Here is a 17,648-nt window from a genome sequence, read left to right as displayed (position 1 = left end):
GGAGACTTGTGGACTCTCCAAAAACAAAGATACTGGACCTGTGCATTTAGCATGTCGCGATGCATTTAATCCCTGGAAATAAAAGATAGCTCAGGAAACAGCACTAGGAAAACTTACCAGTGACGGTAAGCACCATGTTGGCTGCAGCCAGGCCAAATGGATTCCGGGCGACACATTCGTACCTTCCTTGGTCAGCCAGCCCGACATCCCAGATGGTAAGGTTGCCTTCTGGGTGAATGTGGAATTTACCACTCTCAGTAATCTGAATCCCGGCCTTTAAAAAGAAACACATGACAACTGGTGGAAAAAAAAAAATTCTAGTTCCAGGTTCCTAACCTTCGAGAAGCATCATGGGAATTACTGATTGGAGGTGACATACTTCAAGAGAACAGGTGTAACTGTTTTTCCATGCAACTATATTTTCCATTTTATTAACTAGAGGTTAAAGCCCACTCACCCACAGGTCATTAATGCACTGAAGCATGCTGAAAAGATAATTTCTAAAAGAAGATAGGCTGAAAGCCAAAGCAAACTTGATTTTGGTTTTCAACCCCAGTGCCCTTGTCTGCCAGGCCTATAGAATAAAAATGCAGCAAGAATGCTTTTTTTTTTTTTAATGGAGGAATATCAAGGCTTCAGACATTGAAGGAAATGACTAAAATGATGTAGCAAATGGTTTGTTCATATATCAATAAGATTATATGGGAACGAGCAAATGTTGCTGAAAAGATATGAAGTGAAGATTCAGTTTCCAAACACTAAACCTGGGTGGCCAAGCCCCATGAATCAACGTACTACTAACCAAACATATAACATGGCCTACAGACACCAATCAATAAAAATTCCTTTTAATCAAAAGGGCGCTCAGGCATGTGGTGGGAGAGGGTGGCAATGAGCGATGAAGAGCAGATGTTTCCAAGGGAAGGGATGGTGACTGCGAGCTACAGTGGTTAGCAAGACAGCCAGGGTGTGGGTTGTGGGGCCCGCACCCCTCTTTTTCCAGACCCACTTGGGCAGAGTTGTTGCTGCCATCCACGAAAAGACTGGAGCAGTGGCACACTACGGCCCGCCTCCTCAGAATCAAGCATAACAACAAAGCATTTCCTACACACAGCATGTGAAGGCTTTCCTATGCTAGAACTACCCAGAGGCACCTCCAATCTGATTGTTTATAAGGAGATACATCAGCAATCCCCCAAAAGTTGTGGGGCTCCAATGTCAGTTTTATTCCACAGAGTCCCAAATAATGAAAGGCTTAGCCACTCCAAGTCATTATGCTGTGACACAATTTTCTATTTAAAAGCCATACATCCTGTCTAAATTTTCTTTTGATAAAGAGCATCTGATGCAGAGACTAACTTTGCAGTGGTGATGGGCATGGTGACCTTGCAGAGAGAGGGGAGATGCCTTATTCAAATGTTATTTCATCAAAATCCCTCAGGCTTTTGTTCCTTAATAAGGGATTACAGGAAAAAAAGTTATGAGGAAAACCCAGTTCATTGCTGGCATATTTATGTGCTCTGTTTATTAGTGGTGAAATCCATTTTTACAAGTTATTAAAAATAACTTCAAATAAAGTACAGGCTATTGATGGAACCAAAAATTGAAAAGACAAGTTGACTAATTTTCCCTATTAGGCTAGAAGAGGAAAGACCCTAGCTTTGGGGAGTTCAGTCTTACCGAAGGCAGTCTTTCAACATAAAGACAACCCCACATTAAGACTATGCCTAAGATATGGTTAAGAGGGATACTTCAACAGGACAAGATGCTACTTACTAGCAAAAACACGTTTGCAATGAATCAATATTGGGACCATTATCTCTATGGCATAGTTCACTGGCAATTGATTTTTTACAGTACCTTGAGTTTCTAATCTTACCTTATTCCAAGTAATTACAGGTTGAGGTTCTCCTTGAGCACTACATGAAATATTTATATTCTTTCCAACTTCTACACTTGTATCCTGAGGTAGCTGAATAAACACTGGTAGAACTGCAGAAAAAGACCCAAAATAGGCTCATATCAATATTTTCTCTTTCAAGACTGTACAGCTGAATCATAGAATATTTTATAAGATACCATATTTGTTCCAAGGAACTTTAAAGATTGAGAGCTTAATTACTTGGCAAGAAAAAGAGTGCACTCTTCTGAGGTATGGGAAAGATTACATCTTATTAAACCTTGGAGTTTGCCATTATTCCTAACACCAAGAGCTAAATCTTTTACCTTGATTATTCCCTCAGTTCAATATTAGAAAATATTGCTGAGCAGGGAGAGGGCAAACAGCACCTCTGCATTACATTGAGAGCAAAATAAAACATCAAATCATTTTTCAGGGATCAGAAAGTGAGCTGGAGCCAAGGGCTTCCAATTTCCTGCCAGCTTAGCCATGCTTCCTCCTGCTCTGACATGGTACTGGTAGGGGTTTCCACTTGCCACTGGAATTTGGCCATGATCGTGTATCTCCTATCTCATTTTTCTGCAAAAATGTTCAGACCATGTTTCCCTATTCCTCAAGAATCTCCAGTGGTTGTCCATCCACCCCCGTATCAAACAGACCTCCTTACCATTGGCTTTAAACCAGTAAATCACCTTGCTCCCTCCTACCTCACCCCGTTGCTCTCCTGCTACAACCCAGTCCACACACTTCGCTCCTCTAATGCTAACCTTCTCACTGTGCCTCGATCTCATCTATCTCGCTGCCAACTGCTTGCCTACGTCTCTGCCTCTGGCCTAGAACGCTCTCCTTCTTCACATCTGATAGATTATTACCGTCTCCCACTTCAAAGCCTTATTGAAGTCACACCCCCTCCAATGAACCTTCCCTGACTAAACTTTCTTTTCATTTTCTTCCTCTCACGTCTTTGTCACCTGACTTGCTCCCTTTATGCGTCCCCCCTTCCCAGCGCCACAGCACTTATGTACATATCTGTCATTTATTTACATTAATACCTGTCTCCCCCTTTAGGCTGTAGGCTTGGCTTACTGTGGGCAGGAAACATGTCTGTTGTCCTCACTGTATAGTACAGTGATCTGCACAAAGAAGGCACTCAGTGAATATGATTGACTGACTGACTGACCATTGAGATTCACAGGAAGGAGGCTACTCCATCTTCCACCCACATACACCAGACACTCTCCAACATTTTATGGCCTCATTTCCTCCTCGTACACTCTCTTCCTGAAGGCTTCACTGCTGACTTGAAAGAATCACTGTGTACCACATCATCCCCTCCCCACAAGCCCCACCTTACTCCCAAACCAAAACTTCATCAAGTCTTTCTCTTTCAATGCAGCTGATCTTAAGACAGAGGGGAAGGGCAAAAGATGTATCTGTGATGGGGGAGGCTAGATCATGCTGCTTAGAAGCCTGCTGCTCCCTCAAAATTCTCCCTTGAGGCCCAAACCCCAGGCTGAGAACTCTAATGGAAACTAAATTCCTCTCTACAATCAGTGTTTCCTCAATGGGAATAGCTTCTATTCATGAAACTTCCTGTCCCAAAAATCGCTTAGGACACCGGTCAGTTTTTTCAGGATAATTCCTTCAACCTTTCTTCAAAGAGAATTTCTTCAACCTTTGATCATTTTTGTTCCCCTTCTCCAGAAAGAATGGTGTTTTCTAGAGCTGCTGGAAAATTGGAGACTAAATATTGGACTCAGTTTACTACTAAGTCCCTCAGAAGCTCCATCATGAGACACTCTTGTTCATGCAGCCTTGCTTAAGAGTGCGGCATGGGTGATTGTTCAGCTTGGGCCAATTCATTTCCTACTATAGTTTTGGGACTAAATATTAATTACTTCTGAAAAAGTCTTCAACAATAAAATGAAATATTCATGGAATTGCCGAGAATTGGGAAACGTTTAAGAACTGTATAAAAATATGAGTGTTGTCAGTGAGATTTATGCATCCTAACTATTGCAAATAAATGGCTCACTTAATTTCTTTATAACCCAGAAAACTCATATGAATTCCAATAATATTCAATAATAGCATTTTCCCATCTGTATTTGAATTATCTTTTAAGAAGCTAAATACATCATACACTACTAAAAATTATGGGCCTGCTCATTCCAGACTATTTACTGTTGATATGTACACAAATGCTTTGATTTTCATATGATGAATCTGAACTATTGAAAGCCTCAGCACTATGTATTCTTAATACATTTTAGCATGAAAGATGCAACTCTCTAACAGTGAATACAACTCTCTAACAGTGAATACCCAATCCCTCCCATCAGTCTAACTAGATTGTATCTTACTGAGCAATATTATAGGTCTGGTTTCATCAAGCTTTTGTTCCTTATCTGACACATTTTGCCCTACTGGTAATAATTAATGAGTAGAAAAAGGCTTGCTTGAAAAAACATATGTGCTAAGCAATTATTAGTGAAGGAAAGAAACCCTACATTAGGAGAATGCGGGGGTGGGGAAAGCAGGAGGAGGGAAAGACATTCATCCCATTCTGTTCAATGTTGGAATCTCTGGGAAAAATCATAGAACTCGGGATATGGTGGAGACTCTTTCATTAGTACATGAGTAACAAGAAGGGCAGAAGAAGTGTGTTAGGATATGGTAAAATAGAGCTTCACACAATGCTGCGTCCTTGCTGAAAACTGGGAATCAATTGCTGAGGACAGACCTGCATGCCTCACTGCCATCAAGAAAGGAGAAGAGCTCTTTGAGCAAAAGCTTATATTGTGCTCTCCTATGTGCTTAGTACAATGTTCTGTACACAGTAAGTCCTCAATAAATATGACTGACTGATTGATGGAAAAGAGAGGCAAGGAGGCAAATGAGAAAACAGCACTAAGTGATACAAATATTAAGTACAACCACCAAAAAAGGGACAACTTTTTGTGTGCCCAATGTGGCAGGGGAATATTGGCCTTTGCAGTATTATACACTTAGAGGGAAGCTTCACCGTAAGAAAACACAGGACAACTATATATGGTTTATGAAGACGACTGTGAGGAAGGTACCTTTGGCTTGTACACTCAGAAGGACGGTCACTCTCTTCACACCCAGTGAGCTGACAGCCTGACATTCATACTGGCCTTGATCATGCTGAGCTACTGGAGCAAGGCGTAGAGTTCCTGAGGAGAGAATGGTGTGTTGTCCCTCCTGAGGGAGCTGGCTACCTGCAGGGGACAGAAAATACTTATGTCACTCTCCTGGGAATTCTACACCCCAGTTCCTTATTCTCTTATTCAACAAAGACCCCTGATGAGAGCAGTCACCAGACTAGACCTTTTACTGGTGTTTTTCACCTGAATTAGATGTTGAATCCCCTTATTGCTTAAGAGGAGAATTTCAAATTGCTCCTTGCTACTTTTGAAATCTACTAACTTGCATCCGCCACATCAGACATACTGCACATTTCCCCACTAGATTATAAGATCCTTGATTGAGGGCAAGGATCATGTCTACCAACTCTATTATACTCTTCCAAGCAGTCAATCAACTGTATTTATTGAGCACTTAATGTGTGAAGAGCACTGAACTACACGCTTGGGAGAGTTCAATATAACAGAAATAGTAAATATGTTCCCTGCTCTCAATGAGCTTACAGTCTAGAGGGAGTTTACAGCTGTAGTGCAGTGGTCTGCACAGAGTGCTCGGTAAGTAGTTATTGATTGATGTGCCAGGATACTTTCTATTCTCAGGCAATATCTTGGGCAAAATCTTTTTTTTTTTCTGCACTTAAATCTACTTGAAACATATAGCCCATCTCCATTGTCCTAACCAGTATCTGAAAACCACTGGACTAGGAATTGGCAGGAATTACAAAAGAAGTGCAAGAGAAGAGTTGTCTGTCTCAAAGAGCTTACCCTCTAAAGGAGTGATAAAGCAAAAATTCAATAATCAAATATGAGACCAAGAAAACATATATTAACTTACTAATATTTGTACGGAAGCAGAAGTGGAGTGTGACCAGAGTAGCAGATAGAAAAACTTCATGTAAGATGAATTTTATGTAGGACTTTGAAGGAGGGACCAGAGGCTGGTTTAGAAAGTAGGGACTCCCCCTAGAAGGGGGAAAGGAAGATAGTGTGAGAGATATCTCAGGGGCAGGAAAAATGAGCTCAAAGAAAATTGGGCTCTAGAAAACCTGGAGCTCAAAGCCACTGAAGAATTCTGAGGAGGAAAGTGATGCATATGGGGAAGTCCCAAGACATTTCTAAGTCTTTCTAGCTGAGGACAGGTTATACTGTGGAGTACAAGCCCTGCCATATTTATCTGAACATGAACATTGGTTACAGCTAGTTGTTTATCCAGTGCAATGATAAAGAGGGTTTCGTGGCATATATCCATCCCATGCGAAGAACAAGGAAAATATTTATCATTTTGTCATTGATTTTTGAACGATGGTAACATGCAAAATCAAATTAGCTATCACATTCAACTAAACAGAGTGATAGATTTTGCTGAAGGATTCTGAGGCAGTCTAAGGCTGAACCTATTAAATGAAGTGAATTTACAAATCAATATTTAACTTCAAAATAACATTAACCAATGTGTTTAATTTAAAAATGAGCACCGGGGACAGCTTAACCATTTTCATTAAAAAGTGATAGATTGCTTTCTGACACTTTGTTTTAATACCTGCATTTGTGTTTAGTCAATGTACATAACAAGTAACATAAGCCATTTATGCCCTCCCTTCAAAATAAGAAGGAAACATTTTAATCTCCCAATTTCCAGTAGATAAAATTATACCTGCTTTGGTCCAAGCAATCACAGGGGGTGGAATGCCAACAGCTTCACAGGGGAAATCCACAGTATGTCCTTCGACAACTACTTGATCCCTGGGGATTACTGTAAACTGGGGAGGAGCTGGACAGAGAAAAGGAGGAAAAGCAAAAAGTTTTACGTGAGCTCATAGTCTCTAGGCTAATGCCATCTGTAATTTACTGCTAAGGGAAAAAATGGTAAAGTCTTTCCAAATATTCTCAATAGTAATTATAGATAAGCAATTACAGGAATCGGGAGTATATACACACAGTTAAATATCTCCATCACAGTATAGTTACATATACTGCTATATCCCAGTTAAAGCTTTTCATTGGTGCCATGAAAATCTTTTTTTTTTAAAATGGTATTTGTTAAGCCCTTTCTATGTGCAAGGCACTGTTCTAAGCACTGGGATAGGTACAAGCTAATCAGGTTGGACACAGTCCATATCCCATGGGGGGCTCACAATCTTAATTCCCGATTTTTAGATGAGGTAACTGAGGCACAGAGAAATTAAGTGACTTGCCCAAAGTCACTCAGCATCAGGCAAGTGACAGAGCCAGGATTGGAACCCTGGCCTTTCTGACTCCTAGGCCTGGCCCTATCCACTAGACCATACTGCTTCTCAGTCAAGTGTGAAACAAAAGAGCACTAAAGCAAGTATAGAAATCCCTCAGTCTTTGCAAGGTTTTGAGTAGAGAGACTCCTGTGAATGAGGTGATGGTGTGACTATAACATGTGCCCAAAGGCAGCTTCTCTTGAAGCACTGGAAAATTTTTCCAACAACCCACAACAATTCCAACAATCTCAAGCTCACTGTGAGCAGGGAACGTGGCTACCAACTCTGTCATATTGTACTCTCACAAGCACTTAATACACTGCTCTGCCCACAGTAAACACTCTATAAAATGAATGACTGATTGAATTCAAGGTCACCTGGGCTCTCCAGAAAAGGGGTGTGGCGGTGGCCAGCCAGCTAGCTACTGAAAAGGTGGGGCTAGGGCTGCTGGTGACCAAAGAAACAGCAGGGCGGGGGATGAGGCCAGGGCTAGAATGGGAAACCACGAGCCTAACATTCCATAAAAGTCAGTCATTTGTATTTATTGAGAGCTCACTGTGTGCAGAGCACTGAACGAAGCGCTTGGGAAAGTGCAGTACAACAGAATTAGCAGGTACATTTTCTGCCCACAGTGAGTCTACAGCCTAGAGGAAAGCCGAAGGACTATTGTAAAATTTCCCATAATAATAATAATAATAATAATAATTGTATTTAAGTGCTTACTATGTGCTGGGTGTTGTACTAAGCAATGGAGTAGATACAAGGTAATCAAGCTGGTCACAGTCTCTGTCCCATTTAGGGCTCATGGTCTTAATTCCCATTTACAGTTGAGGCAACTGAGGCACAGAGATGTTGAGTGACTTGCCTAAGGTCACACAGCCGACAAGAGGCAGAGCTGGAATTAGAACCCAAGTCCTCCTGAGTCCTAGGCCTGTGTTCTATCCACTAGGCCACACTGCTTCTCTAAATAAGATGGATTAGCACATTCCCAAGATTCAAATAATTGATCAAAACAATATAAATATATTGAAAAGGAAATAAAAAACACACTAAACATAGTCACATGATCCAATAGCAATGCAAATACATGCCAATATGTCAATTTGTAAATACTTTATTTTTAAAGGGTAATTATCTAACTCTCATGTTACAGGACTAGGGATCAACACTATCTAGGTTAAATGGATCTGTCCTTATCTAATGCTGCACTAAAGTAGGCTTTAATTATCCTATATACTTTAAAGTTTGGGGAAGAGAGGAAGGGAAATATTTAAGCTGAAGAAAGCTTTGCAAGTGGGAGGCGAGAGAGTTGCTGATGGAAATACTGGTACTAAAATTAGCAATACTGGTGCCAAAAGTCAGTAATGCCATCATCACTATAGTGAGAGTGTTAAAAGAAGAGGACTACAGTGAGGGAGGGTGGGTGGGTATAGCTAAAAATGGAAATATTTAAATCTCTATGAAACACATTAAGTTAAATTCTCCCACATTCTGAAGAACAAGCAAATGCATAATTAAGGACCTCAAAGGTTAAGACACACAAATCACTACTATGTTTTTGTTCATGTCATCTCTGTCCCAACATCCCCAAATACCCAAAGTTAACTGTCTTCAACAATAAAAATAGAATTTAGATCCACATATGTGTTTGCGAATATATGAGTATAGAAATTTATCACGTTGCACAGATTGTGATAGCTGGTTACAGACATAGGATCTTCTTTTTTTTTATTTGTGTCATGCAATTCCCCATTAGTGTTTCTCCTTTCTGATCAAATTTGGTTGATATTCTAATCAGATTTCCATGAACAGCTTCAGGATGGCTCATTAGGAGAAAACTTTCACTACATCAAACAGCCATTCTAAAAACGTTAGAAATCCAAACAAACTGTTGACTGAGGGAGTTCTAAACATAAACACAACCTAATTCTCAATTATTCATGTTAAGAGAAGAGAGCCTGTGCACAGATAATTATTTGCTTGTGTTTTTCAAAAGATTCACTCACCTCTTGCCAAGGAAAAGGTCACTCCTTTCTCCCAGGACTTGCTGTGTGACTTTCAAAAGCAGTTGGGTTAAAAGGGAATGGATTTCCTCAGAGGAATAGCTGGGATTTGGTCTTCCTTGATTTCTGGGATATCCTTGCCATAATGCTCATCCCAAATAATTCAGAGATATTCACGGCAATTTTAGGGTTGTTTCTCTTCCTTGGAAAGAGGTAAACGTGTGTGTGTGTGTGTGTGTGTGTGTGTGTATGTGTGTGAGGGGGGGATGTATGCATGTTTGTATGGGTGTGTTTATGTGCATGAGTGTGTGTATGCGTATGTGCATAGATGTGTGTATGCATGTGGGTATGGGTGTGTGTGTGTTTGCATGGGTGTGGCTATATGCTCACATTTACCCAGGAATATGGTGATGGTGGACAGAGAGGGTGGGTGAGAAGAATCTTAGAGATAAACTTCATGTAGACAGCCGTAGGATGGGTGTAATGAGGGATAGTTTATGCCTAGACAATCAGGAGTGTAAGTAAATATGGCACCACACCACTGGAGCAACCACACAAAACAAACCAAAGGAGCATATTTGAAGCAGCATGGCATAGTGGATAGAGCACGGGTCTGGGAGTCAGAAGGCCATGGGTTCTAATCTTGGCTCCGCCACTTGTCTGTCGTGTGACCTTGGGCAAGTCACTTAACTTCTCTGTGCCTCAGTTACCTCATCTGTAAAATGGGGATTGAGACTGTGAGCCCTATGTGGGACAGCTACTGTGTGTCCAACCTAATTTGCTTGTATCCACCCCAACGTTTAGTATAGTGCCTGGCACATAACAAGCGCTTAATGAATACCATCATTATTATTATTACATTTAAAAGGGGAACAAACTATCAATGGACAGAGAAGAGCATATTTCCAGAAGATGTATTAAAAGCATATAAGGCTATGGGAGAAAAATTGTGACTGAACAAATTTACAGAGTTTGCCCAGTTTTAATTGAATCAATCAATCAGTAGTATTTATTGAGCCCTTCGGAGAATACAAAAGAGTTGATAGACACTTTCCCTGCCCATTGGAGCTTGCAGTCTAGAGGGAAACACAGACATTAATAAAAATGAATAAATTACAGATATATGATAAGTCCTGAGGTGCTGAGGGTGAGAAGGATAGTAAGTGCTCATAGGGTCCACGTGCATTGGTGCTATAGAAAAGAGAGGGAGTAGGGGAAAAGCAAATGAAGAAAAACAGAAACTAAGGTGCTTTGATAAATATTCAAACCTAGCTGCCCAGGATAAGAAAGCCAGTGGTGCTATATGAATAAAAGATACCATATCATACCTGTTCAGAACTATTTTAGCTGTGAGTGAGATACAGATGTTTCTTTCTACAAACTACGATTGCTTTAAAGGAGCAGTCCCTGACCCTCTTTGCAAAGTTGGGGTGGGTTAAGGAAATGGTCAAGAGCCACTGCCTTGGCCTCCTCTAAGACTCAGATCACTTGGTAAGGGGCTGAAAACCATCTGGTTGAAGGGATGAGAGTGGGTGAAAGAGAGGGCCGAGGGAGCAGTCACTGTCAAAAATTATCCCAAGTTTTGCTCTGCCCACATCAGAGTCTGGATCTCATGCTCTGTCTTCTAGCCTCATCCACTTTGCTAGCTGCTAAGTAACAGCAGCAAGTGAAACAGACTGATGTGCAGCAATTGAATCAAACACATCACACTGATTGAAAGGCTTGGAGAAGATCAGAGTGGTGAGGCTCAGTCCTGAGGCCAAAGGATTTCTGTTGAGGTTTCATGTGTATTTTGGGGAAACCACCCCATTACCAGAATCACTAAATAGGAAAAATGATCATATTTGGGTAATGCCATTGTCCACACTGCCTTCCAGGCTTAATTAACTGACATGACCAGACAAATCACCTGTCTGGGATGTTAGGTCCTGGTCGTACTCTCTTCCAGAAGCACAGTCATATTATGAAATGGTCAACCCATGTGGTTTGCTTTATTTCTGCTGTGAGTTTCAAAGTGCAGATAGTGAATTGGATTGATAGAGAGATCCTATATAACCATTCAAGATCAACTGCGATGTTCTCATACACTGAAACTTATGAGAACATATGCTAGCTTCGGGCAATTCCTCTCTTGGTTAAGTAGTTCTATAAAAGGAATCAGGCATTACTGCATTTCAAGAAAGAAAGAGGTTCCTGTAAATGAGCCAACATAAAACCTAAGCGGATGAAATGGGATAGAAATTTGCCCGAGCTTTTCAACAGCTCTGTTATACCTTACTCTCTCAAGTGCTTAGAACAGTGCTCTGCACACAGTAAGCACTCAATAAGTACGACTGATTGATCGCTTGAAGGGGCCTGAAACAAAAGATTTCCATGGAGGAGTCAGAGCAGTTATTATGTGCTTCTATTCGCCACAAAATGTTTTGTTATTTTACTGAAATCAATCAAGAGAGTCCTTCTGGCTATTCATTACTGGGATGCCTAGTCTAAACGGGTTTTGATTAACGGTGTTAATTACTATATACCACATAAACTAAGCATCTGCCTCATACTTTGATTTATTCTTTTCACTGGGAGACATGTTTTTCCATCTTTATTAATAATTCGCCTCTACCCCTCTGGAAAAGGGTGTTTTGTTACAATAATTACTGTCTCTGAATATGTGGACACCAGAGAAGCTGAACAGAATGAGAGGTATATAAAATGACATAAAGGGTAACATCTCCAAACAAAATACACAGTCTACTTCACTATGAGATGAAAGAAGCCTCTTGGCAAACTAGTTGGGTGATTAATAAAACAGCTAAAGACATATTGAAACCCTCCACAAACAGATTCAGGAAAGGAACAAGGAAACATCTCAGGATTTTGAAGGACAAACAGATGGTGGCTTCAATTGCACAGTGTTCCACTGGAAAATGACAGCTTCCTGTTGGTGTAATCATTAGAGGGAGTACTTTAGAAAGGGCAATGCGAAAACTTCTCAGAATGGAGCTAAACATCAAGAACACATACTGGACAAGGCATGCAGGAAGGGACTTGATGAATTCCCAAGGTAAAGGAACTGGTATTCCAGGGGAGGGAGAATCCTCAGGAATAATGATTGAATGACAATAGAAATTTGTGATCACAATTTCCATATTCATTGTGATAACAGGTGGGAAATTGTGCAAGTCCAAAACAGTCACTTCCAGTAATAGACTTTACTACATCATATTTAAAGTTTGGAAGCCTCTCTTTCTTTCTCCCATTTAAAAATACTTTGCACCTAAGGATTAAAACAGACTGAAATTTGTCCGTGACATTTTTTCCACTAATTTCAACCACAGCAGTCTCCTCGCTGTAACCTCATTATTAATCTACTTTCTTGTAACAAATTCACTGTGAATACTCAATTTTCAAGCAGTCACCATGGATGTCTGAGCCCTTTAATTGAAAATAGGCACTCCTCTGTCTTAAAAGAAAATGATAGAGGATTTCGTTTTGGAAACGGTATATTACAGTTGTATTAGCTCTTTTGCTTTTTAGTGCTTCTCCTAGTCACAAGCTGCAAACACACCTCTCATCCCAGGGGGTCCAGAGGTCAGGGAGAAACTAGCCCCTCCATCTCCCTATCCAGATGTTCCACTGGAGTTCCTGATTTATATGAAGGCCACAATGCAAATTCCTCTTGTTGCTTCATGTCAAAAAGGAATAGCCAATAACACTATCTTAGAATGCTTCAGCTGAGCCTCTATAAAGGATGTGCATCAGTGTTGCCCCTAGGCAAGGCAGCCTCCACACAAAGTTACTGTATTCTTGCAGAAGAAAAGGGGAATGACATTCTCTCTCAGTGCAGCAGTGAGAAGCAGCAAGGCCTAATCAAAAGAGCACTGGACTGGGAGTCAGGAGACCTGGGTTCTAATCCTACCACTTGTCTGCTGTGTGACTTTAGACAAGTCACTTATCTTCTCTCTGCTTCAGTAAAAATGGGGATGTCCTCCCTCCCTCCCCCTTAGACTGTGAGCACCATTTAGGGCAGGGCTGCACCTGACCTGATTGTAATGAACCTGCCCAGTGCTTAGCATATGTAAATACTAAAATTAATACTATTAGTAATGTAAACCTACAGATGTTAGACAGGTGGTTGGGACTATACACTCTGGCTCTTTCCACTTGGTGGAGGAGAAAGGATGGATGATATTGAAAAAATGAGGGACAAATCACTTTTTTCCTCCTATGCTTTGATGGTATTTCTATTATAATTATTGTCCTCTCCCTTCCCACTTCCCTCTATATTCCCCTCATATCTGCTTTGAGGTGGGGTTCGGGACCAGAGGGGGCAAGGTGTGCTATCCAAAGCAAAATATGTAAAACTTAAAAATAATTGAATTAGGCCTGATTCATCAATACATGGAGACAGAGCAGGAATAGAGAAACGGAGAACTAGAGAGACAGAAACAAGCACCATACAAAGCACTAACTGTATGCAAGTTTAATTTGTTGCTCAATTTTGCTGCTGGGGATGAGCTCATTTCTTGGAATGCTAAATGAACAACCAGCCAAAAACTACAAAAAAATCATATTCCCATTTTCAAAGCCACTATATTTCATAAACATAAGACCTTGAGTGAAATCCAGAAAATTTCAACAATCCTCTTATGTTCTACGTACCTTGTACAAGAATATTTGCCGTAGAGTGAACAGAGCCTTGATTATTACTGGCATGACAGGTAAACTGACTGTGGTCCTGCAAAGTGACATTCTGAATAAAAAGTCCTCCAGAAGAAGTGATGATGTACCTGGATTCATCCAATGCCTCTCCATTTCCCCTGGTCCAGCTGATAAGGGGCTGGGGATGGCCGGTAGCCATGCATTCCAAAGTGGCGCCGGTGCCAACTAGAACTTCCGTGTCCTGGGGCTGAATGATAAAACCAGGCTTGGCTAAAGTGTCAGGGGAGAGGGGGTTGATGGGGGAAGAGAAGAGAGGGATAGGTGAGACGAGGAAAAGGAAAGAGAGAAAGGGAAGAGAGTGAAGATTAAAAGGAGAAAGGGAGCAGATAAAAAAAGGTGTGGAGGTAAGTGTTTGGGGAGATGGGAAAAGAAATTCCAAGTTATTTAGTTTTGCTAAACCACATATTCTATTTCAATTTAAAACTATTCAATTGAACATTTAGAAAACATGCAAATTACATTTATCTAATCCTTAAACATTCACTGTTTATCAAAAGAATGGTATATTATAAAATAATAATTATTATGGTATTTTCTAAGTGCTTACTATGTGCCAGGAACTGTACTAAGCACTGGGCACTGTACTAAGAGTAGTTCAAAAACATTATTGTGACAAATGCTGGATTTAAGTACTAACAATAACAATCCTGAAATCTACTGTAGCATACTTTGAAGGCTATTAAGACTATGTGAGCACTGTGTGGGGCAGAGTGTGTCCAACCTGATTATCTCAAATCTACCATGGCACTTAGTACAGTACTTGGCACATAGTAACAAATATTACTACTATTATTATTTTCATGTGATGCAAAAGTCCTCAAATTGTAACATAAGGTTTCCCCATATAAAGCCACGAGTTGAATGTAAACTCTTGTCAAAACTAAGCTGATTATGGATGGGGGCTATTCGAGGTATCTGGGAATGGTAAACAATTCAAAAGAATTAAGGTAAACCAGCTCTTTTCCTTTAGATGCTATTTGTTGGACACTGAAAGCCAATTGACAAAATTTTAATCAAGGATTTCACATTTTCAGAAAGGCCGTAATGTCCATACAGAGGTATCCCTGATTAAACAAAAACCCTTCATTTCTACACCGCTAGGAAGTACAGTAAGGGCTAGGAAACAGCTCATAGTAATGTACTGGTAAACTAAAAAATATTCTACATAAGACCCAGAGTAATGATCAAAGGTAGTTTCACAGAAAGCTAGATTGCCTAATCAAATCACTGAAAAAATGAAAAGACCTTCTAAATCTGGTTATTGGAATGAGAGAACTGTCTCTTTACAAATGAAGCACTCATTCTTGTATAGTTCTATATGAATATGAACACAGTGGAGATAGAACAAATTTGGTATGAGTAAAAATGACAAGGAGGAAGGAAAAATGGCACGTAGCACACTGGTTGTGGCATTTTGGAGCCATGTATTAGCAATTCAAGTTTGTTTTTCTTATTAAATGACTATCAGTGATAGACTGAGTGTGTGTATTAAGTAAGACAAAAAGAAAGCAAAACTTACTTGGAATGCTGGAATATCGGAGAAGAGCGCTGTGGGTCTTGGCTTCCCCTGCAGCATTCCTTGCCATACACTGATAGACACCTTGGTCAGACTCTCTTGTGTTTCGGATCATGAGGGTCCCATCATTAAGCAAATTCAGGCGGGAATCATCATCCATGTCCAATGAATGGCTACAAAAAAATTGATATTACTTGACACTACACAAACGATTTCAATATAATTAGTAAATAAAATCAATTTTCCATTCTTTTCTATTTTTTTCCTCTCCTGAACTACTCTGAATTAAATTGCACTGGATCTTTTTCTAGGATTTTTTGGGCCCACTAACTCCAACTGGGATTGAATGAGGTGGCCTTGAGCTGCTATTTAAGGTAGAGATACAAACTGCTTTGTAGCTATATGATTTCAGATTCTTCTTGTGGGAGCACATTATTAATGAACATTCAAAGTCCAGAAGAGGAAGCATTCAAACTAGTTTAATTATCAGATGATTCATATTAAAGGAGGCGATCCCCAGGGAGCAGGCACCATCACGGCATGGCTTAGTGGAAAGAGAATGGACCTGGGAGTCAGGGGACCTGAGGTTTTAATCCCAGCTCCGCCACCTGCCTGCTGCATTAACCTTGGACAAGACGCTTATCTTCTCTGTGCCTTGTACCTGCTTTTTCTTCCCGCCTAGACTTGGAGCCCCATGTGGGACAGGGACTGGATCTGACCAGATTATCTGGTATCTACCCCAGCTCTTAGAACAATGCTTGACACATCAATCAATGATATTTACTGAGTGTTCACTATGTGTAGAGTACTGGATTTGGGAGAGTCAATACAACAGAATTAGCAGACACATTCTCTGCCCATAAGGAGCTTAAAGGCCAGAGAGTTGTTTGTTAAACATAATAAAAGTTTAACAGATACCAAAACAATAATTATAATTATTATCAGAGTTCAGGGTTCTATAGAACAAGATTCCAGCTGGTTTCAGTGGAGGAGCAGAGAAGGGGATTTAGAGAATAGGTGTGGAAGGGGTCAACTCCTAAGGAATTCCTGGATCTCTATGATTGTCCAAGACTTCCAATGTGTCAGGCTACAATTCTAATCTCTCTCAGTGGTTAGATTAAAATTTCTAAACAGGCTACTTTGATATAACAGTATTATTTTGTGACCTCTAAGGCCCAGTCTTGGGCTCTAACAAGCCCATTTACTCTGAGGTTCACCAAAACTAGGAGTGGTTTAGAAGCATCATCTTCCTTCCCTCTCAGCAAGGGCGGGTGTGGGACTTCAGAACTTTCCTCATGCCTGCAGTGTGTCTTACATCAAACAGGCATCATTAGCTTATCCAAGAGTTGCAAAGTCCTAACTTCAGAGACACGGAAGCCTACATGCCACATGGCCTTCTGAAACGTTTGGGATTAAGAAACTAAGAAGAGCTCCCTTTAAACATCAGACTGCTTCCTTTCCAGACATCAACTGGGTGAGAGCCTGTGGTCATGAAATAATTTGTTGCCTAAAGGGCAAATTTTTTTATACATCATCCAAAGCCTTGTGGGGCAGGAACAGGCAGGGGCATTCCTCAGGCAGAAAAGAGAGAGTGGAAAGTCGACAAAATAGGGCAGAGGAGATGGTATCAGATGAAGCGGCAATTTATCAAAAATAGCTATCTCCTCTCTTCTGCTCAGGGACTCTCTCTGCTCTACTCTCTCCTGCAGCTTACAGATGTTTCAAGGGACATTGTTTCTAAGGCAACAATTTCCCATCTCCTGGATCCCCAATTTCCTCTCATCCAGTGTCTTGTTTCAAATCTCAAGTATCTCTTTCACTGTTTTGAGGCAGACATAGGAAAGCCCTGATGTCAGTAGGAGAGAAGGGCAGTATGGCTCTGAGGGGAAAGGAGGTTGACAGTTCTCATCAATCCAACTAGTCAGTTCTCCTGTGACAGGAAAGGGGGAAGAAAATTTTCTAATTGAACTGAATTTTGCCCAATCACAAGCAAATCCAAAAGAAATACTTTTTTTCCTCATTCATTTTCCTCATTCAGTCATTGAAAGTAGTTTTCAATTTTTTCATTTGATTGAAAATGATCCTTAACTGGTCTTTAACAAATCAGAATGAACATTTCCC

General features: G+C 40.5%; 1 protein-coding gene across 1 annotated transcript in view; it reads right to left on the bottom strand.

Moving 5' to 3' along the window:
* PXDNL (peroxidasin like) overlaps positions 1 to 17,648 on the bottom strand; it is a 170,338-nt gene that overhangs the window by 52,510 nt on the left and 100,180 nt on the right. The window contains exons 10-15 of the mRNA XM_039912534.1: positions 15,531 to 15,700; positions 13,952 to 14,221; positions 6,722 to 6,838; positions 4,984 to 5,142; positions 1,880 to 1,992; positions 118 to 274 (exon numbers count right to left, since the gene is read on the bottom strand). Coding sequence (XP_039768468.1) covers positions 118 to 274; positions 1,880 to 1,992; positions 4,984 to 5,142; positions 6,722 to 6,838; positions 13,952 to 14,221; positions 15,531 to 15,700 — 986 coding nt within the window. The remainder of the gene's footprint in view (positions 1 to 117; positions 275 to 1,879; positions 1,993 to 4,983; positions 5,143 to 6,721; positions 6,839 to 13,951; positions 14,222 to 15,530; positions 15,701 to 17,648) is intronic.

This window comes from Ornithorhynchus anatinus, chromosome 7 (assembly GCF_004115215.2).
Source record: "Ornithorhynchus anatinus isolate Pmale09 chromosome 7, mOrnAna1.pri.v4, whole genome shotgun sequence".
Taxonomy (NCBI): Eukaryota; Metazoa; Chordata; class Mammalia; order Monotremata; family Ornithorhynchidae; genus Ornithorhynchus; species Ornithorhynchus anatinus.
The sequence above is the reverse complement of the archived record's forward strand: the minus strand, read 5'-3'. Positions and strand labels throughout refer to the sequence as shown.